The sequence below is a fragment of the Herpailurus yagouaroundi genome, unplaced genomic scaffold (assembly GCF_014898765.1).
Source record: "Herpailurus yagouaroundi ecotype Mexico unplaced genomic scaffold, PumYag 187, whole genome shotgun sequence".
In the NCBI taxonomy this organism is placed as follows: domain Eukaryota; kingdom Metazoa; phylum Chordata; class Mammalia; order Carnivora; family Felidae; genus Herpailurus; species Herpailurus yagouaroundi.
In genome coordinates, this window is record NW_024412418.1 from 1,106,887 (window position 1) to 1,128,610 (window position 21,724).

Sequence of the window (21,724 nt, forward strand, 5' to 3'; positions counted from 1 at the left end):
GACGCGGGGCTCGAACTCACGGACCGCGAGATCGTGACCTGGCCGAAGTCGGACGCTTAACCGACTGCGCCACCCAGGCACCCCTAAGGCTTTTCTTATAAAGTAGCAAAAGCGAGGGCTGTCGTGGTCAACCGGGGCTAACCCAAATGCAACGGGCATCTTTACTGAAGGTCTTCTCATTGTTTAGTATTTCAACGCGTACGGCAGCCTCGGAGACCCCAGCACGGGACATTTCCTTGCGAATCTGACACCTGTATAGGCTTGGTATTCCATGGGATGCCCTGTGGGCAATGCTGGTAATCCCCAAATCTTTGCAACCCACCTCCCGACTAGCAGCCACTGGGCAGCTGTGCCTTCCAATGTGCAGATATAAGGGGTAGCTCGTCCCTCCCTTGTAGCACATCCACTGTGCCGCGTGCTTCCTCTGCCACCATGGACTGGAGGACAAAGATCGCTGCGCTTAGGTCTGTCCCGAGGCCAGGCACAGAGTTGCTGCCAGTAACTGGTGGATGAAACGTCTGTGGGAGAGCAGAGAAACCCTCTTGGGCTCTCGGTCCAGTGCTGCCTGTGCCACTCCTGGCTGGGGTCCTGGAGACTGGGCTGGCCAGCTTACCGTTTGCCACGGTGCTGGGCCTTGCCCACAGTAAGTGCTCAGCAAACGGATAGTAGATGCACAGCTGGCTGAACAGACACCCCTCTTAACACCTCGCCACGCGCCCTGCCAGCCTCCCCTCACTTGTCGCCGCCTGACGCACAATGCCGTTTCCTTGTTTATTAGATTTTCTCCGTCAGAATGAAAGCTCCTTGTGGGCAGGGGTCTTTATATTCCCCAATACCTAGAATTGAGCCTGAATACAGCAGTGTTTCAATAAATATCTTTGATGCAGACTGCGTGGCGTGAATCCAATCTCTGGGGCTTCTGCAGCGTCCGGTACAGGTGAGAGGGAGCTGGGGGAACCTGGCTCCCTGCAACCTCCCCGCCTTAAATCTTTCAGTGTGGAAAAGGAAGGGGAGCTGGGTTCAGTCTGCCGGGCGACAGGGTCAGTGGGCTGCAGAGGGACCCAGAGCAGCCATTGGGATGGTGTGAGGGGAACCGGTTCCTGACTGCAGCCTCCTGGCCTGGGTTGGACCCATGACCTTGAGACAGAAACACACATTTGGGGAATCACCCTCCAGATGTTAGCTCCCTGAGGAACCAGAGAATTTACTCTTCTTGGTTGCAAGGCACTTGAAGAAGGAGGGGGAAGGAGGCGGGGGGTGCCGAACCTCTTCCCTCCTCTAGTCTCTGCCAGGCCCGAGTCCTCAAAGGCTCAGAGCCCCTCTGGGGTGGGGTGGGGTGGAGTGGGGTAGAATTGCAGGGCCGAGACCCGCAGAGGCACGTGACCAACGGCCGGAGAAGTGCGGTATCTGACACAGTGGTGGGCCACAGACGGCCTCTAAGTGTCCCGGACTCAGACCTTGGCCGCTGGCCACTGGGGGGGCTGCTTCTGCAGCAGCGCCAGCGTGTCCCGCTTCTCGATGGAGCGAAGCTGCTTCTTCTTTGCCCGCTTGAGTTTGGCAGGGTTTCGGATCTGGGGGTGGGGTGAGGAGAAGGCGTCAGTGCGGTTGTAGTCTCTGCCCTGCGCCCCGGGAAGGGAGGCCTCCCCACGGGGGCCTGGGTCATACGCAGCAGGAGTGGAGGCCGCGAGGCAGGGCTGCTGAGGTCTCTCGAACACAGCGCCCAGCCTGGCCGTGGTTCAGGTCCCCCGAGCCAGACGACACTCACCACTTGGACGACCTCTGCCCTCCGCTCATTCTCCAGGCGGCGTTTCAGGTTCTCGGCCCGGCGCTGTTTCTTCTCCTGGAACACACAGAGGATGGGGATTCGGGTCTAGGAACTGAGGCAGCCCCGGTCTCTTAGGCCCCAGAGTGAGAGCTGGCTGAGTTCCCAGGGAGGAGGAAAGGCCCTTTCACCCCGGCCCAACTGTCGCTGGTGGTGTGGCGGGGGGAGGGCCAGCGAAGAGGTGTGCCTGTGGGACGAGAGGCCCACGACGGCGGGAAGTTCCTGACTGCAGCGGACAAGGCAGGTGCCTGGTTATGCGGCTTAGATAGGAGGATGGTCGGGGGAGGGAACACACAGGTGGTTCCCTACCTGGAAACTCGGGCATGTGCACCACGGCCCCTGGCACCAGCCCCTGATCAAATGCCAGGGAAGAGGGGGGGCCTGGCCCTCTCCCTCACTCCCACCTCCTCAGGGTCTCCCCTAAGGTTCGTCCGGGCGTGGGGCTGGGAAGGGTGGAGGCTATGGAGAAGAGGCTCCCGAGCTATCTGGCCCTGGCTCAAATCTCGACTCTGCTACTTCCAGACGGGTGACCTTGGCCAACTCGTTTAACCTCTCTGTGCCTCAACGCCCCATCTTCAAAGTGAGGAGGGTTACATAGGATTGTCCTGAGGAATAAATGAATGAGTACATGCACCGGCCCTGGAATGGTACCCGGCCTCCTGGGAGCACTTCAAAGATGAATCTAGTTGGAGTCTGTATTGGGAATGGGGAGTCCAGCGTCTTCTGGCTGTGGTGACTGCTGTCGCTGGCGGGGCCCGAGGGGATGTCGGCCCCGAGGCCGCTGTATGGTCAGGAGCCTCGCCCGGCCTCTCGGCGGAACAGGGGTGGCCTGGGCCCCCGGGGAGAAAGGAGAAGTGAGACTTGGGCTCCCATCAGGGGACCGGCTGGGCTGGGGGCTGGGCAGGGGCGTTCCTGAGGGGCGGTGACAAGAAGGCCTGTGTTGCCCAAGAGGGAGTCAGGGCCACACAGGAAGTGAGACAAGGACCTGGCACACGGCAGCCGCTTCGGTATCTGCAGGGCCTCGGCCACGGGCCAAGCTGGGGCGGCTCGAAGCAGGTGACGGATGGCGGAATGACTGGCTCAGCCCTTTCCCTCAGTGAGCGGACTCGGGGTGAGGTGCTTCACTCCTCCGGTGACCCTGGGATCACTAGGCAAGTGACATTCCTCCAGTAATGCCAGTCCTGGTGTGATGGTCCCTGACCCATATTCTCTGTGTGCCACCCTGGGGCTTCCCGGAGATCGGGAACCTCTGAGAGGGCATTTCTGGCCTGGGGAAGAACGTCCGGGAGACAGCCGGAGGAACGTGTGGGGTATCCACTTTGCTGATGCATGATGGCTGCTTCTTGGAGAAGGATGGCAACGATTCCGGGGATGAAGCTTTTCCACCTGAGCAAGGACCCCAAGCCCATCTCACCAAACGCTTCTATCATCAGTGAGGGCCACTGGGGGGGGGGCCTTGTCCCAGGCTCTTCCCCATCATCGAGTGTCGTATGGAGCCCTGGGCAAAGCTGGACGTTCCACTGGGCTTCCCTACCTGGGGTCCCAGACCCCACTTCTGCTTCTAGCCTGGTGCCCTGCCTCCCTCTGGGCACAGGTGGGAGTCCCCCACTCCCCCACCCAGGCCTATCACAGCAGTCACCGGATCAGGCCCCTGAGCTCCAGCCTCAGCCCGGCTGGCTGGCCCCTCACCTGCCGGCGTCTCTCCTTCTCCTCCTCCAGGTGCCGAGCAAAGTCCTTGGCCAGCTTCCTCTCTTGCCGGTCCTTCATCTTCCGCTGCCAGGATGTGCGCAGGGGCTTGTCCTGAACCATCTGGGAGAACCTGTGTGGGAGATGACGGGCACTCTTGTAGTCCGTGGGGGGCACCAATGCCCACTCTCTTCTCGGCTCTGGACCTTCTACCCCAGAACCCAGGGAGAATGACATCCCTACCTGCCTGCTTGCCAGGCAGTCAGCCCTCCGGGTCTGCAGAAACTTGGGGCAGGAATGGGCCCCACTCATGCCGGCTGCCATTTCTTAAGCCCTAGTTATGGGTCTCTGGGACAGGTACTTTTGTCCTCTCCATTCAACAGAGGAGCAAACCAAGGCTCAAAGAGGTTGAATCATCGCCCAAGGTCACCTTGTACCTGAACGGCAGTCAAGACTGAAGGCTGTCTGTGACCATAGTCCAGACCACACAGCCTTTCTGTAAAGTTCTGCTGCTTCCACCAAGCAAAGTCAGCTTGGGTGCTAATGCTTCTGGAGACAGGGCTCCCTCCAGGGCCGGCCTGTTCTGTTTCAGAACAGCGCGGGTGGTGAGGGGCCTCTGTAACGAACTCTTCAGAATCTCTCTCCCCAGTAGGGGGAATGTAAAAGGGGCAGTAGCATTAGAAGGTATCGGGGACGTCCTGGTGTTCCTGAGTGTGAGAGTGACATTACAGTCACAGGACAAACGGGATGGTCTCTGTTAGAATGCATACTACAAGGATGTACATGTGGAATGATCCATCTAGGATGTGCTGGAAAATACTGCAGGAAGAAAAAGAAAGTTGAGCAGGTGATGAGACCATGGGGGTTCACTTAGCTATGCTCTCCCCTTTCCCATAGGTCTTTCTCCTTGAACTATCTAAAGTCTTCCTGGGTGTCCCGTGGGCCTTTTCTCCTTAGCAGATCCTCTCCTAGTGGCCTTTTTGCCTCCCCTACCCATTTCTTGACTTCTGAAAGAGCTCTTTTTCATCCACTTCTTGGTCCCTTATATGGGACCCCAAGTGGTCACAGGAGGTCAGCGGGCCCGCCCCAGCCTCTGAAGGCTGTGGTGCACACAGGGCAGAGCCCATTCCCCACCGTGGGGAAAGGTCAATCAATTCTGCTCTCCTGGGTCATCTCCCTGCCTTCTTGCTCCGCAGGAGTCTGGTACGCACAGCCTGGACCTTGACCCCAGGCCTGTCCGCCTTCGGCCGAGTTCTGACCCGAGAACGCTCCCCGCCCCTCCACACACACACACACACACACACACACACACACACACACACACTGCTCCTTCGTCCTCTCCCCAAGGACCCGGTGCTGAAGACTTGGCTTCCTAAGGCCAAAAGGAAGGGGCTGAGCACAGACTTCCTCCCTACCCCAGTTGCGAGAAACCCAAAGGGACAAGGAAGTGGGGACTTGGACGCACACAGAGCCCCAGGACACAATGCTGCATGTTTCTAGAGCAGCACAGCCCGGCAGAACTGTCTGTAATGCTGCAAATGCTCTGTATTTATGTTGTCCTGTAAGGTGGCCTCCAGTCGCTCTGTCAGCTGAGCACGTGAAATGTGGTCAGTGTGACGGAGGAATCGGAATTTGGGGGTTCTTAAATTTTAATCCACTTAAATTTAAATCGCCACATGTGCCCAGCGGCTCAGCTACTGGGGCGGTGCGGTTCCAGAGCACTGGCTTTACCTGGAGGTTGAAGGCAGGCAGGCAGGCAGGCAGGCCGGCCTGGGTTTCAGGGCCTGAATCCACTGCCTACTACTTGAGTGACCTTGGGCGAGGTAGCCTGGGTTTCGGCGACTTCCCACGTTATACGGAGACGAGAATGGCTCCTGTTTCGAAGGGTGTGGGATGATCAATGGAGACAAGGCTGGAGAAGCATTTAGTGCATGGTATGTACCCAATAAACGCCACCCTTCAGAGAAGGAAGACGATACACCCAAGGAGTCCTGTGCAGGTGCCATTTGACATCGGTCTGGAAGGCGGGGCTGCGACCAGGCCTTCCCAGCTGACTGCCTCCCTCCGCAGGCCTCCTTTCGGATACCTCCTGCTGCAGATGCTACCTCGCTGGTCTCTGGGCCCACTCACCACCCGCCGAAGCTGCTTCCTCAAAGACCCCAGACATCAATTCAACGGCCTTGTGGCTCTTATCCACAAGCCCGGCCTGCAGCTTCTGAACCTGTTGTATTTCTACTACAACTGCCTCCTTACTGGTCTCTCAGGGCTTTCACCCCTGACCTCCTAGCGTTGGATATCCCCGCCCCCCCCCCCCCCATTTCTCCCCACAGCCTTGATTTCCTCATAAGTAAAACGAGCAGAATCTTAACACCAGCTGCTTCACGGTACTGATGTGCAGACTAAATGCCACGACGCGTGCCGGTCCCTCTCTTTGCAAGGCCTTTGCCCTGGCCAACCCTCACCAAGATGCTTAGCAGTATTCTATACACTCAGGGCTTCGTAATACTTCTTATCACAGAGACAAATAACTGTTAACAGATACAAGGTGGTGAAGGCCTCCCGGCTTTTTATCAAGTTATGGCTGCTTTACTCGCTTCTGCTTCCCTCGGTAGGCAGAGGGCAAAGATAATGCTTGCTGAAGGAAAACACAAATAAGGTGTTACAGGAGAGGTCCACAGGTACTCTGAGGAGGAAAGCATCACATAACCTTCCAGGGCACGGTCTCACCCTCCCTGGGTTCCCGGGGCATTTTACCACATTCTGATTATAATTAGCTGTTTGTGTGAGACCCCCAAAATGTGAGCTCTCTCCAACCCAGGGCCCGTCTCCAGGCGGCACTGGCACCCCAACACCACAGAGAACCACACCCCTGCCCCGCGGTCTCCAACTTCACCTTTTCTTGGAGCGGTCCTTCCACACCCGCCCCGATTTGGGCTTTCCCTTAGGGATTACAGGAACCTTCTCCACCTCCTTCAACTTCTTGGACGCTGGGGCCTGGGCTGAAGAGCTCGTCCGCTTCTTTGCCCCGAGGCCGCTTCTCACCGTCTCCCCGGCCGGAGGTGGCTTGCTCGGCTCATGCTGACCCCGGGGGGAGCCGGGTGACTGCGCTGTCAGCTCCTGTAGTGGCCGCGAGGGCTCCGGACCCGGCGCTTGCTGACCCAGGTAAGGCTCTGGTGATGCTGGGCCCGGCTGCAGCTGATGTCGGGGAGACCCCGGGGCCAGCTCCTTCTTATTCAGGGCCAACTCCGAGTCCAGTTCTTCTTGGGCCTGGGAGGACTCTGCAGACTCCCCACTTAGCTTTGGCTGAAATCCGGGGGATTCTGGACCCGACTCCGGAAGTATTGGGGGCGACTCCGGGCCTGGATCTTGCTGGCGCTGGAGGGGCCCTGGGCCTGGCTCTGGCTCCCTTCGGGGGGACCCCAAGCCTGCACCCTGCGGTAGAATAGGCGATCCCGGGCTTGTCTCCGGCTGACGTCGGGGGGACTCCAGGCCGGGTTGCCGCGCACTCCGAGGTGACCCGGGCTCCCTCGTTTCTTCTGGGTCCGACCTGAACTCCACAAGGGCCCGTCTCGCCTGTAAAACTGAGCTGGGGGTGTCGGGGGACTCAGGGTTTAGGCCTTCCAGCCGCCGGCTGCGCCTGAGCGGTGTATCCATGGTGGGGCCTGTAAGTTTCCAAATTTCACCCACGTGCAGCCGCGACCGTCTCTGCGGCTACCGGCGCGGTCCTATGACGTCAGGGGCCGCCCTATCAGCGTGGGGCAGGAGGGGCTGTTGCCGGGGAGACCGGGTCGGTGTTGGGCGGAGAGGCGGGATCGACGGCCCGAGGGGGCTGGGCTTACAAGGCGCGTGCGTACAGCGCTTTGGCGCATTTACCCCCGGGGGATGGCTCGTTCGTGCGCTGCGTTTGCCTTTCGTGCAATCTTACTCCCCCGGGGTGGAGGAAAAGAGTGTGCAGGCAGAGAAGGGAAGGGGGTGGGTGACCCATTCCCGGGGGAGACGAGGATTGGGAAGAGGTCCAGGGCGCCTGTAGGCAAGGCTGGGTGGAAACTGCGGCGAACTCACTCCTGTGCCGTTAATTGGACAGGGGTCCCACTCTCGGGGCCTCAATTTTCTCGTTTGTAATATGGGTGATTTTGCACGAGCTTAGTGTATCGAGAATCATCCTGACGGAGTACTCATAACCACCAGAGTTAATGCTCTGTAGCGAATCCCAGAAGCGGGAAATGTGAGTCTTGAGTTGCATGTTAAAGGTAACCCTTTTTTCCTTCTTCCATCCCGTGCTTAAGTATCTATGGCTCTCCCTTTTCAACATTTTCAACATTCATGCGTGAAGTTGAGGTGCTGGTAAGATGCACCACCTTTTGTCCTGTGGCCCAATTGCACCTTCAGCCCCAGTTCTGGAAACAGTGCTCAGATCATCACTGAGCTGCTTTTTAGCCAAGGCAGAGGTCCTTGCTGCAGGGTGTGAGCCTGCCTTCTTTCTCCCTTCTGCTGCATGAGACCCAAGAGGAAGTTTTGATTCACTCACAGCGTGAGTCTGATGACGAACATCTTGGAAGCTGCCCAGCTATATCCCAGATCTTCTTCAGTGTTTCCTTAGAACTGCCTGGGGATGGCCCGCAGGGATCCCAGGACCCCTGTCCGGCTGTCCCACTGGCTTCTTTTACAGACCACTCTTTCTCCAGCTGAGGGGTTATGACAGGGCCTGGGAAGCTGTCCAGGGGTGCTCAGGGGACACAGAAGGCAGAGCAGAAGTCCAGGCCCTGAGCACTGCCCCTACCCACTGAGTCACTCTGCTGACACTGGAGCGGGAGTGAGTGTCAGACTGGGCCCAGGGTGTCTTGAGTGCTGATGAAGGAGGAGGTGAGGAGGAGGAAAACCCAGACAAAGGTTTCTGGAGGATGGAAAAGTGGACTGAGAATCCCTTAATACCCGTTGCCCCTTGGCTGGTGCCCCATGGCATCCAAGATGCATCCTGGTGAGTTCGGCCTGTTGAAACCCCCTCCCTAAGGGTTAGGGAGGCTTCTCCACCATCCCTTCGTGTCATCAGAAATAGTTGCACTCTCGTGCGGTAATCACGTGTCAGCCTCTTACCTTCCTGGCCCTAACATCTGTAGGCTCAGCACCCTCCTGTTCCCGGGCCATGGAAGGCCCTGCAGTGGCCCTGCCCAGCTCAGCTCCTCACTGCAGAAGCAGCTAGGACCCCTCCTCACCCAGCTCTCCTAGCCCCCGGCTCTTGGTTCCTTAAATTCTTTGCTCCAGCCTGGAGGCCAAATGGCCCGCCATTCAGAATTGAGCCCAGTGTGCATGACCAGGGTGGCTGGTGGAGACTGGACCAGGCCTGCTCCAGGCCAGTTTCTGCTCCCTGCGTCCTGAACTCCTGTCCTCAGCTGGAGGGGTCACTCACAAATGCCAGTTGGATTGGATCCCCACAGGCCCTGCTTAAAATACTTCAGAGGGCGGGGCGCCTGGGTGGTGCAGTCGGTTAAGCGTCCGACTTCGGCCAGGTCACGATCTCGCGGTCCGTGAGTTCGAGCCCCGCGTCGGGCTCTGAGCTGATGGCTCAGAGACTGGAGCCTGTTTCCGATTCTGTGTCTCCCTCTCTCTCTGCCCCTCCCCCGTTCATGCTCTGTCTCTCTCTGTCCCAAAAATAAATAAACGTTGAAAAAAAAAAATACTTCAGAGGGTGGCGTCAGATCCCTACTAGGGTGGTGTGAGAAAGGGAGATGTTTTACAGACATGTTTTGAATCCACGTGGAGACCCTTCATCAACCTAGGCATCAAGTGAATTCTGGCCCAGAACCCTCCACTCCCTCCTGAGCTCAGTTTTGTCAGTGTCATTATAAATGGTGCTCAGGGGCCCAGGGGAGAGGCCTGAAGTTTTCAGAGAAGCCTGATGCGGTGGTCACTGCTGGGACTCCCTTGCTTCCTACTGCAACCATCCCAGCCTCCTTTCCCTTGGGGGCGGGGAAAGGATGCTGAGGGGTTCTACCCCCCTCCACAGAGGCCCCCAGCAGGACTGAGCCCCAGTGGTCTGCAGAGACACTCTCTTTTGGCTTTTTCCTGGTCCCTGCTTTCCCACTCCCTTATAGGTGTTGCCGGGGTCATTTTCTGTTCTTTTTTAAGGTTATTTATTTGGGGGGGGGGGGGGGCCAGAGAGAGAGACAGAGAAAGAGAGAGAGAGAATCCCAAGCAGGCTTTGCAGTGTCAGCGCAGAGCCCGACGTGGGGCTCAAACCCACGAACCGTGAGACATGCGTGAGCTGAAGCCCACAGTCAGCTGCTTAGCCGACTGAGCCACCCAGGTGCCCCTGCTGGGCTCATTTTCTGAATAGACTATTTGCATGTAAGTCCTTGTCTCTGAGTTGCTGTGGAGGAACCCAGCCTAAAACACTGGGGTGAGCAATTATTGGGCCCGGTGTTCTTTCAAGGGCTTGCTCTATACAAACCTACTTAAGCCTCCCCCCTGTGAAGCAGGTGCTGTTGATATTACTCCATTTCCCGGAGATAAAGAAACTGAGGCACAGAGAGGGTGGGACACTTATAAAGGTCACACAGCAAATAAGTGGTGGAGGGGGATCCACACCAGCTGTCTGACCACAGAGCCACAACTCTTAAGAGTAAATCTCCATGGGGGGGGGGGGGGGGGGCGCCTGGGTGGCTCAGTTGATTAAGTGTCTGACTTCAGCTCAGGTCATGATCTTGTGGTTTGTGGGTTCAAGCCCCGCGTTAGGCTGTGTGCCGACAGCTCAGAGCCTGGAACCTGCTTCGGACGCTGTGCCTGCCTCTCTCCCTCTGACCTTCCCCTGCTCGTGCTCTCTCTCAAAAAATGAATAAACCATTAAAAAAAATTTTTTTTTTTAAAGGAGTGAATCTCCCCATTATCTGGCTAAGGAAATCGAGGCACAGGAAGGCCAAGGTGCTTGCCTGAAGTCACACGGCTACACACTGAGGTGCTAGGATTACAGTTCCAGAGCTGGGATGCTTAGCTGCCTTGCTCGCCTCTTCTTCACGCTGATCCTGGTCCGTGCACCATGGTGCTGGGCGCCTGGTTGCCCCGCGGGCCAGCTGTGGCTCTGTGCGCCTCGCACAGTGGTCAGAGCGTGCTATATCGGCACTATTCGCCTTACTTATGTAACCCGAGATCTGCTGACTGCAGAAAACCGTGCACCCACAGAGATATGGATCGGGTGTTCTCCTCTGAGCCATCGGTCCCCAGCCAGCCACAGGTGCTGCAGTGAGAGGACTCGGCCATCTCCAGATGTCAGGGACCCGTATCTGTACGGTCCTCTGCTCGGCATCGAGATCAGAGGTGGCCAGGAAACGGGTCCTGTGGTCACCAGCAGCACTAACCGGGCAGTCCCCAAGTGCCAGGCTTCTCCTGGGTGCTTGCTCCGTCCCGTGGGATGTCAGTGCAAGCGGGTGACTGCTGGGACCAGACGAGCACTTGCCAAATGAGGGAACAAAGGGAGAAGCTCACGGCCGCCCTGCAGGGGGTGGGCTGGGACCGGACACCTGAGTCAGGTGGGAGGTGAACGCCCCGGGTTTCCTGACAGGGAAATCCAAGGCTGGGAGGGGTTGTGATTTGGCAGAGGGTGACACTTGGGGAGAGTGACACGGAGGGAAGGATAGGACTGGAGCTTGGGGCTTCCTGATGCCACACCCACACTCTTACTGTCCCATCGCTGAGCCAGGAGTGGAGGCAGGGGGAGCTGAGGACGTAGAAGGGGTTCCTTAGTCGGGGGAGGTGGGTGGGCGGCTGGCCTTGGGACGTGGCCCACTGTGGCTGGAGTGAGGACAGGTGGAGGTGTTGCGGTGCTGGGCCGCCCTTCCACTCAGAGGTCTGTCATGCATTTGAAGGCAGCTTTCCTGTAGTTTCCCCAGGGTTGTCTTCTTCCAGGCCAAATGTCTCCCTCTCCTCCAGCTGTCCTCAGACAACACGGTAAACCTCCGGGAGAGACAGCAGTGCTCTACAACCTTCCAGAATGTGGTGTCCAGTGCTCCCGCAGGCCCCTAGGGTTGACTGCCCCATGGAGAGCTGAGTGCGTTTGTCACCTCTCTGCTCCACGACTCCCATCAGGGTGGCTGGGTCCCCATCCTCTTCCTGCTGGCCAGCCATCAACGGAGACCCTCAGTCTCGTTCCAGCTGCCGTCCCCTGGATCCTGGACGTGAGCCGTTGGCTCTCCTGGACAGGTGCGGGCTTTTTTTTTTTTTTTTTCAACATTTATTTATTTTTGGGACAGAGAGAGACAGAGCATGAACGGGGGAGGGGCAGAGAGAGAGAGAGGGAGACACAGAATCGGAAACAGGCTCCAGGCTCTGAGCCATCAGCCCAGAGCCCGACGCGGGGCTCGAACTCACGGACCGCGAGATCGTGACCTGGCTGAAGTCGGACGCTTAAGCGACTGCGCCACCCAGGCGCCCCGGTGCGGGCTTTGTCACTTGGCCTGGCTGCATATGGCTTTGACCTGCTGGAGATCCAGCTCTCCCCCTCCTTCAGTGTCTGCTCCCCTCCCCCTTCAGACCCTACTGAGAACGTGCAACAGGACAAGGGTTATGGTGTCAGTTCTTATCAGGGGTGCTTATCTCAGATGCTCATCTCCTGTGTGTTCCCAGAAGCTCGCACTGACTCTCAGGGCCTCAGGAGGAGCAGGGCAGAGACCTCAGCAGAGGGGCCGGGGAAGAGGGTGTTGGTGGGGGTTGGGGGGAGTAGCACCTGGGGCCCTTGGTGTGAGGCCTCCCAGCTGTCCCACGGGGCATTGCCGGGGGACAGAGAAGCTGACTGGATGGGGAAGGGGCCACTCTGCAAAGTTCTTGGGTACCTTCAAAGCTTATCTCCTCATCCCCCACAGCAGCTGCAGGTTCTGCTAAAACAGGAAGGGGCAGACCTACCCCCCCCGCCCCCCCAGAAGACAAGACCTCCTCCCTGTGCCAGCCACCACAGCATGTCCCCCTGTCTCCAGGCAGGTCCAAGAAGGGGTGGGGGTGGGCTGGGGAATGAACACCTGTGCCAGGTGGGAGGGAGAGTCCCCGGGGAGGGGGCCACGGCAGCTCGTACCCCACCTTGAGCTCTCCCCGGCAAGCATTGCAAACAGCAAACAAATGTCGGGGAGCATCGGAACCCTAGGGAGGTGTTGAAATCCAGTCTGGGCCCTGGCCCCAGAAATTGTGATTCGGTTGGTCTGGAGTAGGCCTGAGAGGCCGCATTTCTCTAAGCTCAGTGGTGCAGGAAGAGCTTTCCCCGCTTCACTTTCCCAGACGGGGTGGGGCCAGGCTCACCACCACCTTGTCATTTAGTGATCCACCAAATATTTATGGAGTGTGTGCTCTGTGGCCGGAGCTCTGCGTATAGCAGCGAGCAGGGCAGTCCTGGCCTCTCCCGGGAGGGCGCCTGCGTTGTCTTGGGGGTGCAGATATTCAACCCTCGAATCTTGAAACTTTCCTCGGAGGAAGGACGAGCGGGAATCACTTTCCCTGGTGTCCAGGTGAGGAAATAGCATCGCGGAGCGGTCACGTGACCTGCCAGCCCCCGAGCAAATGGAAGGTGGCAGAACCTGAGCTCAGGACGTGTGGGTCGACATCTGGCTGCCCGGCCCCGGCCGGGAGCCATCTCTGCTCCTGAGGGTTGTGTCTAGGGGGCAGGGCTACAGGCCTTGGACACGCACCAGCGGGTGACAGCTGGGGGCTCCATCCTTGTGTGGGGATGGAGAACTTGGCGGAGAGATGTTCCCATGTCCCCACCCACGACTCTCAGTTCCGAGATCTGCCTGAGTGCAGAGTTTCACAGTGAGTCACCTCCCCTCCCTTCCTCCCCGATCGCTAATTCTTCTCTTTCATTTCCCCTAACGTTTTATTTGTCTTTCTAGGCTCTGGCCTTTCCTTGGCGGGATATCTGCTCCAGGGAGGGATGCCTCCCCCAACCAAGATGGCAGCCCTCATCTCCATGGCAACCCCTGGACACCGCCCAAGGAGCAAAGCATGAGGCTCCTTTCCTGAAGCACAGACCAGCGAGGTGGTCCCTGTTTGAAGGTGGGGTCTGCAGGCCCCGTGGCCAGGAGATCTCAGTTCTCCCCACCTCTGCACCCTCCAGCTGTGCGCTGCGACCAGCCCCGAATCAGACTGAGCTGGCTCACTCAGTGTCAGATTAGTGAGATGAGGTGTCCCCAGAGCCAACGGTCTTGCTTCTTTGTTCTTCTCACGCCTTCCAGAACCTCAAACTCCCCAGGTGCAAGATGGAGTCGCTGCCCCTGATGCCCCCGCCGGATCCCCCAGGCTCATTTCTGTGGATCTCCCACCCCAAGGCTTGTTCTGCGGAACAGCCGTTGTAGAAACAAACAGGTCTGTTTGTTTACAGACGTTTACAGCTTTTAAAAGCGTATCGTATTTACGGTGAATTTTCGGGACATAAAGATTGTAGCAATTTACGAGAAGGTATTTTATTGCGGTGGATGGAAAATACGCAAAACCATACCAATGTCCCTGGAAGTTTTTTTTTTTTTTTTAAAAACGTTTTATGTTTTTATTTGAGAGAGAGAGGAAGCATGGGTGGGGGAGGGGTAGAGACAGAGGGAGAGAATTCCAAGCAGGCTCTGTGCCGACAGATGTAGGGCTCGACCCCACCGACTGAGACTGTGATGTGAGCCGAAATCAAGACTTGGATGCTTAACCGACTGAGCCACCCAGGCGCCCCTGGAAATTCAGATGACCGAGATCCTGTCAGAGTGGTTACCAAGCATGGAGGCTGTGGCAACAGCCCCCTCGGGAAGTTGCTCCCACCACCCGGGTTTTTAGAGAAGGAACTTGTCCAGGAACAGGCAGCTGGCAAAAGGCGCAGAGAGGATTTGAACGCAGTGCTCCGCCCCCAAAGCGTGTGCGCCTTCACCCGCACCTCCCTGCCCTTGTGTTTTAGCCATTGGACCTACATCAAGAATAAGCCCGGGGGGGCGCCTGGGGGGCGCAGTCGGTTAAGCGTCCGACTTCAGCCAGGTCACGATCTCGCGGTCCGGGAGTTCGAGCCCCGCGTCGGGCTCTGGGCTGATGGCTCAGAGCCCGGAGCCTGTTTCCGATTCTGTGTCTCCCTCTCTCTCTCTGCCCCTCCCCCGTTCATGCTCTGTCTCTCTCTGTCCCAAAAATAAATAAACGTTGAAAAAAAAAAAAAAAGAATAAGCCCGGAGGCAGACATTTTTAGGTCATTAAGAAATTGCACACCTTGCATAGAGAGCAGGCTCTGTTACTTTCAGTTCAAAATAAAATATCACACAACGCTCAGATATTATCACTCTCTGCCCGAGTGGTTTTAGCCCTCTACCTGCGAGATGGCTCTGGGCAGATTCGGATACGCTGCTTTTTTTTTTTTTTTTTTTTTTTTTTCCTTTTGAGATTAGAGACAGAAGGGGTGGGAGACCGCATTTTCTGAAGTTGGCAGCAACGGTATCTGCTATCCCTGTCCTCTTCTTCCAGTGTGACCTCGACACCCCTTCCCTTGAGTAGCGGGGCCTTTGTCTCTCCTACATCCAAACCTAGAAGGACCTTTGTGATTGCTTTGGCCAAAAGAGTATGGTGTGTGACTTTTTTTTTTTTTAATTTTTTTATTTTTATTTTTGAGACAGAGAGAGACAGAGCTTGAACGGGGGAGGGGCAGAGAGAGAGGGAGACACAGAATCGGAAGCAGGCTCCGGGCTCCGAGCCGTCAGCCCAGAGCCCGATGCGGGGCTCAAACTCACAGACTGTGAGATCATGACGTGAGCCGAAGTCGGACGCTCAACTGACTGAGCCACCCAGGCGCCCCTGGTGTGTGACTTCTGAGGCCAGATCGTAAGAATGTCATGCGCGTCTGCCTGGCTCTCGTGGCACGCTCACTCTGGGAACTCAGCCGCCATGTTGTGAGGAAGCCCCCATCGTCCTATGCGCCAACCGCATGGAGAGGCCAGTGAAGGTGTTCCAGCTGACAACCGCATCGTCTGCCAGGCATGAGCCAAGATGCTTCCAGATCCTCCTAGCCCCCACCTGTCAGGTGACTCCCGATTTTGCATCTTTCCAGCAGAGGTCCCCGAAATCATGGAGCAGAGGCCACTCTCCCCACTATGCCAGGTTCTACACCGCAGGACCTATGAGCTAATCAAATGGATGTTTTACATCACTGGGTTTTGGGGTTGTTTGTTACGAAGCAATGGTAGCTGCAACAGAAGGTATTTGCTTACAATCAGGTGTCTACCTCAAGGGGGAACGTCTTGCGCCCTCTCTTGGAGCAGATGTTATTGGCAGGGATGGTGCCTAATCAGCCTCATGACTTTATTGGAAGCAGATTGGGTGGGCAAGCTTTCCTTGTTCTTTAGTTACAATAAATTAGTATGTATTACACACTTACTTGTTTATTATTTCCCACCGGCCAGCATGTTGGTGCCCTATGGATGGGATTTTTTTCCTATCGTGTTTGTTACTGTATTCCCAGAGTCCAGACTAATACCTGGCACTTAGTAGTTCCCCAATAAATAATTATTGAATGAATGAGTCGATAAAGACGACACATCAAGCCGGCACAATTTTGGATGATGGTTTCTCAAGAGAGATTTATTAACTTTACCTGGGATACTTGTTATGATAATGTACCATTATTTTCTGGACAAAGGCCAGCTCACACTGTGGTGGGGATTTCTTGAGAATCATAGTGGAGAATAGAATAGAGAATGATGAGAATCGGGAACATTTAAAATAATTAAGGGTTGGAGTGCCTGGGTGGCTCAGTCAGTTAAGCGCCAGACTTTGGCTCAGGTCATGATCTCCCAGTTCGTGGGTTCGAGTCCCGTGTCGGGCTCTGTGCTGACAGCTCAGAGCCTGGAGCCTGCTTCAGATTCTGTCTTGCTTTCTCTCTGCCCTATCCCCACTCGTGCTCTTTCTCTGTCTTTCAAAAATAAATAAACGTTTAAAAAACTAAAATAAATAAATAAATAAATAAATAAATTAATTAATTAAGAGTGAATAGTTAAGAGTCCCAACCTTTTCTCAAAATTAAAAAAAAAAAATTGTTAAATGTATGATGAGTGGTAGGGGGTCTTTAGGTGCATACGAAAGGGGTTTGTTCAAGGACTTTGTTCCTGGACACTCTCTAGAGGGATTTAGAATCAGTCAACACATAAGAGATCGATTCCAGCAAACTGTCTTTGCTGCCTGGCATGTTCTGGATGTCACGGGTGCACAAACCAGCGAAAGACGGGGACGCTGTCCTCTAGCTGAGACCAGCTGAAGCCTGTGAGGCAGCCAACCCAAGTAGGCAAGTGAGGCCCAGGGGCAAAACCGATCAGGTTTCACCAGCTGAGGTTCCTGAGGATGAGGGGCTATCAGGGAGGACTTCTTGGAGGAGGCAGGTCCAGGCGGGCAGCTTCCCCAGGCACTGACTCAGAGGAACACTGAAACCTCATAGGGATTTACCAGAAATCTGCTGCCTGTTGACTCAGGTTTCCACCTGTAGGTCCTCATGGAGCTGGTGGAAAGGAAATCCGTGTCCCTTTTGCCAAAATACTCTTAAACAGATAAGTAAGTACATAAGTGGATAATATCCTTAAATAGAAAGCTTTCTCCTCCCAACACTGGCACATGTCAGTGGGGGTAGGGGGGTATTTTTTGATGTGCATCGCAAATTACTGTGTCCACTGGCCTGTCCAGCCATGAGACCAGCCCGCTGGCAGCCCCCGGGGGTTGGGGCGGGCATTGCCAGGCAGCCCAGATTCCGAAACCAATTAATGCACAGCAAAGAGGTGTTTACCAAGATCGCATCCGCGAGACTTTAAATGTCTCCACAAAAGTTTTTGGTTGCAAAGAAACTACAGACAGAATAACTATAGAGAGTAAACCATGAACACCTGCAGACAAGTGGAGACTATTTTTGTATTTGAAAAACAATTCTTAATGTTTATTTTTGAGAGAGAGAGAGAGAGAGGTGGAGAGAGAGAGAGAGACAGCGCAAGCAGGGGAGGGGCAGAGAGGGAAGGAGACACAGAATCTGCAGCAGGCTCCAGGCTCGGAGCTGTCAGCACAGAGCCCGACGCAGGGCTCGAACCCACAAACTGCGAGATCATGACCTGAGCCGAAGCTGGACGCTTAACCCACTGAGCCACCCAGGCGCCCCCTGGAGACTCTATATAGAAAGAGACGTGTTTGCTCCCCCGGAAAGTCACTCTGCCGTTGGCAACCGAGTGATGCGCTCCATCCAGCTTTGTGTTACATGCGGGAGAGGAGGACCAGGAAAGACAATTCCAAATAAACCAGAGTTCTGGTCGGTGCATACAACTCCATTTGGACCATGAAGAAAGAGCGTTACAATTTTTATCTATGGGAAAATGATTTTTTCCCACCCCAAGTTAACGTTGCACAAATATTGGAAGATTATTAATTTGAAGGGTACCAAGTATTTCTGATCTGCACGGCAGGCAGTACTATTGAGAGAGAGCAGGGGAGGGGCAGAGAGAGAGAGAGAGAGAGGGAGAGAGAGAATCCCAAGCAGGCTCTGCACAGTGTGGAGCCTGATGTGGGGCTCGAACCCACAAACTGTGAGATCACGACCTGAGCCGAAATCAAGAGTCGGATGCTCGACCGACTGAGCCACCCAGGCACCCCAAATAAATATCTTTCTGAGTGCAGCCTTGAGCAGAGCCGATCCACTGGGACAGCAGCCTCAGTGGCTGCCCACGTTCGGTACCTGATTCCACACCACCTCCTGGTGGCCTGTCATCATAGGTCTCTGGGGCTGAGGGTTGAGAGCAACTTTCTCAGGGGCTCCTGTGCCCTGATAATTTATCACCCAGATGGGAGCCTTGGTCTGGGTGGCACATCATGAAGACAGATGTAACTAGACCTGTACTAAGGACACATGGGCGCTCTACCTTGCACGTCCCAGGTACTGGCACGTGCATTCTGCAACCTGCTGTCACCTCTGACAGAGGTGGGCACCAGGAAGCGGCGCGCGTCTGAATGTCTATCAGCAGGTCGACAGTACCTTCTCTGCCAGGGTGAGGCCTCTGGTTCACGCCGGTTCGCCACCGGTCTCGGGTCCTCTGGAATCAACGACACACGGAGCGTTAATGCAGCTGGCTGCTGAGTCCGACCGTCTCAGCCGTGGGCAACCAGGCTGTGCGATGAGGGGGAGCAGTTACTTTACCTTACCCAGCCTCCGTTTCCTCTGGTGTGAAATGGGGTGCAGGTTGGCACCCATGTCCCATAGTGGGAGGAGGGACTGAGGTACGCGTGTAGAGACCGGGGGTAGGGCCCTGGCGCCCAGTCGTTGCTGGTGAGTGGCGCCCGCTAACCTTACGGAAGCCATCATTGGCATCACTGGACCTGTCAGAGTCCCTGACATCAGACATACGCTCTTTTCCTCGCACTGTTTTCAGACGTAAACCAGGTGAGCCGAACAAACCTGGGTCTGTTTTCTGGAAGGATCGGGGGTGTGAATATTTGGGGCAAGGGCTAGCCTCCACCTCTCCCACGTTACCCTCTGATTTGACTGTGCGATCTCCTGTGGGTCCTCAGCACGTGTTCCTCTCCTTCTGAAGGACCCCCGTTTCGCTTTGCCCGGCCAGTTTCCCTTCCTTCCCCAGATGCCAGCTTTAGCATAGTTTCCTCTGCACTCCCGTTCCTCTCTGGAGTCCCCCGAGGGCCGGGAATGGCTTTCCTGGCGGTCTGAGCTAGATGTCGAGATGTGTAGTGGGGAGACCACTCTGCCTGGCCCTTTCCTGCCTCCCTAAGCACCTGCATTGGGGTCTGGCCCAGAGCGGGTGCACATGCATTTTGTCCACGAGCATTTGCCCCACAAGGATTCTTCCCCAGCAAATCTGTCAGAGAGCACAGAGTATACCTCCCGAGACTTCTATTGGCTTCTTCTGTGGAGACTGGGGTTTCACCATGGAAGGTGGGTTGCCCTGGCCTGGGGTAAGTGGGGGTTGTGATGATTAATTTTGTGTGTCAGTTGGGCTGGGCCACCGTGCCCAGATATTTGGTCAAACACTTTTCTGGATGTTTCTTCGGAGGTGGTTTTTTTTGGGAGGGGGGAGAGATTAACATTTAATCAGTGGACTTTGAGTAAAGCAAATTGCCCTCCATGATGTGGTGGGCCTTGTCCAATCGGTTGCAGGCCTCAACAGAACAAAGACTGATTTGCCTCTGGCTAGAAGGCACAGATGGGAGCTGCGACTCTTTCTGAATCTCCAGCCTGCTGGTCTACCCCATCAGAGTTTTAGACTCACCAAACTTCCATAATCACATGAAATTGGTAACGATGTTGAAGAAGAAATCTCGGGAGGGACTTTCTCCTCCTCCACCCGCCATCTATCTACAACGCTTTCCTTCCTTGGGGTGGGGGGTGGGGATAATGAAACAATTATACTTTTTTTTTTTTTTTTTATAAGTGTGTTTACATTCAGGGCTTGCTACCTGTACGCTTGTCTTTACTGAGCATTTTTCTGAGAGTTGCCTGATTTCCTTGGGTGGGAACGGATGGAAGTATCGTAACTTCTCCACTCATGTTCACGAAAATATTTTCCTTTCATGGCTTCTCATTTAGCATCGGGGTCTTGGGAAACAAAATCGGGTCGCCACATGAGGAGTGGACAGATAATCCTGCCTGCTTGTCTACCCACCCGTGTGGACATGAGATGCCCGGGGTCCCCAGACTTGCACACACAGGTAAGCTATGCAACTTTAGGCACTGCGTCCAGACGGATGTGATCCCAGCTGAGTGCCAACCTTTTATTGATGACAAAGAAGCCACGTGGGGGGATGTTTCCAAGACACCACGAGCAGGTCTGTCTCCACGCTGGTGTGTGTGTGTGCAACTGGGGGACTGATCTATGAAGCTGGGAGTTCCAAACCCCAGAGAAAGGAATGGAGAGACCACAGAGCCTCAGAGAGGCCAGGTGCCAGAGAAGAGTCCTCACAGGCCATATTGAGCTCAGCTCCCGGGAACAGCAGGTGCCTTGTGCTCACGCAGCGGCTGGGGGCTCCTGCACCTGGTGAGGTGGGCTTTCAGGAGGCGCTGCTATAGCCATGGGCATGGCCTGGGTCCAGGTGCTAGAGTCGGAGAGGAAGGAAGAGCCAGGCTAGTTGCCTTTAGCTCGCCCTGAAGCCCCCACAATCCCATGATCCCTTAAGATCCTTTTGTGTCTGCTCCCCTGCGACCCAGGCCTCCCCGCTTGCCGGCCAGGCAGCACTTGCCTGACCCCCAGACCACGGGCTCTGGGCTGAGTTCCTCTTATAGCCCCGGTATCCCCTGGAAAGAAGGTTGCCCACGAGTTATATCTGGGTTCCGGAGCTGGCTGTGACCTCAGCCAGGTTACGTCAACTCTCTGAGCTTCACTTTCTTCTGTGACATGGTACAGAATCCCTTTCCTGCTCCCTGGAAGGCCGGTCATCAGGGGCCAGGGCAACGAGCTTATCACCAGCCTCTACAGGGCAGGCTCAGCTTCAGGCACCAGCCAGGACCCGGAGGTGTCACCCCCTGCCCTTTCTCCCCGTCGCATCTGCTGCCCCAATCTGAGTCTGGCCTTGCCACACGCTGTCGCCCCTCTACCTACCCCTGTCAGTTTTACAGTGGCCCTGGCCTTTAAGCTCCTGTAGACATCTTCTTCCCCAGCCCTCTTCTCCATTCTCAGGGACTCCCCAGAGCAGCATCCCTGAGCATGGACCCAGAGGGGCTCACCCTGGCCGCTGCACAGGAGCCCCCCCCAGTGTAGACCAGTGGGGCTCACCCTGGCCACTGCATGTTGGGTGTAGGGGAGAGGCTTCTGTCCCCTCCCCCCACCCCAATGTTCCTGTTGTCCCTCCTCCCTTCTGCACCCCTGCTCGGGTCCTGGGAGTCAGTCCAGCAGATCTGACCGGGAGGGCACGCGCTGGTCTGTACTGGGTACTGGGCTGAAGACTGGTACGGGGACAGGGAAAGGAAGACAAGCTTCCAAGGAGGTGGCAGTCATCAGCCATCCGTTGAGCACCTGCTAATCCCTTTATCAGGTCGGTAATATTATTAGCCCCATTTCACAGAAGATGAAACTGAGGTTCAGGAAAACATAGCCACACAGTGGGGGAGCTAAAGCCATCCAGTTCCAAATTCCACAAGATCAGCCACTCAGACAGACTTCCCACAGCAAAAAGTATAGAGAGGTCAAGTAAGAAAATACACAGGAGAGCGTCTAGGATTATTTGGCGTTGGAGCACAGGAGAGCTGGGGGG

At 55.9% G+C, this 21,724-nt stretch overlaps 1 protein-coding gene across 1 annotated transcript; it reads right to left on the reverse strand.

Annotated features, from left to right (window-relative positions):
• Positions 1-752: 752 nt before the first annotated feature.
• CCDC86 (coiled-coil domain containing 86) lies at positions 753-7,253 on the reverse strand. The gene is made up of 4 exons (XM_040495007.1): positions 6,402-7,253; positions 3,512-3,641; positions 1,766-1,840; positions 753-1,571 (listed from the first exon to the last, which is right to left on the reverse strand). Exons 1-4 carry the CDS (start codon positions 7,160-7,162, stop codon positions 1,452-1,454), a joined length of 1,086 nt encoding a protein of 361 aa, XP_040350941.1. The 5' UTR covers positions 7,163-7,253; the 3' UTR covers positions 753-1,451.
• Between the last annotated feature and the right edge of the window lie 14,471 nt (positions 7,254-21,724).

Bases quoted from the DNA above. Each gene is read 5' to 3' on its own strand.
- CCDC86 (XM_040495007.1), bottom strand. From the start codon at position 7,162: ATGGATACACCGCTCAGGCGCAGCCGGCGGCTGGAAGGCCTAAACCCT. The intron at 3,642-6,401 runs GTGAAGTTGGAG...TCTCCCACACAG, and splicing joins AAGGACCGCTCCAAGAAAAG to GTTCTCCCAGATGGTTCAGG. The intron at 1,841-3,511 runs GTGAGGGGCCAG...TGTGTGTTCCAG, and splicing joins AGAAGGAGAGACGCCGGCAG to GAGAAGAAACAGCGCCGGGC.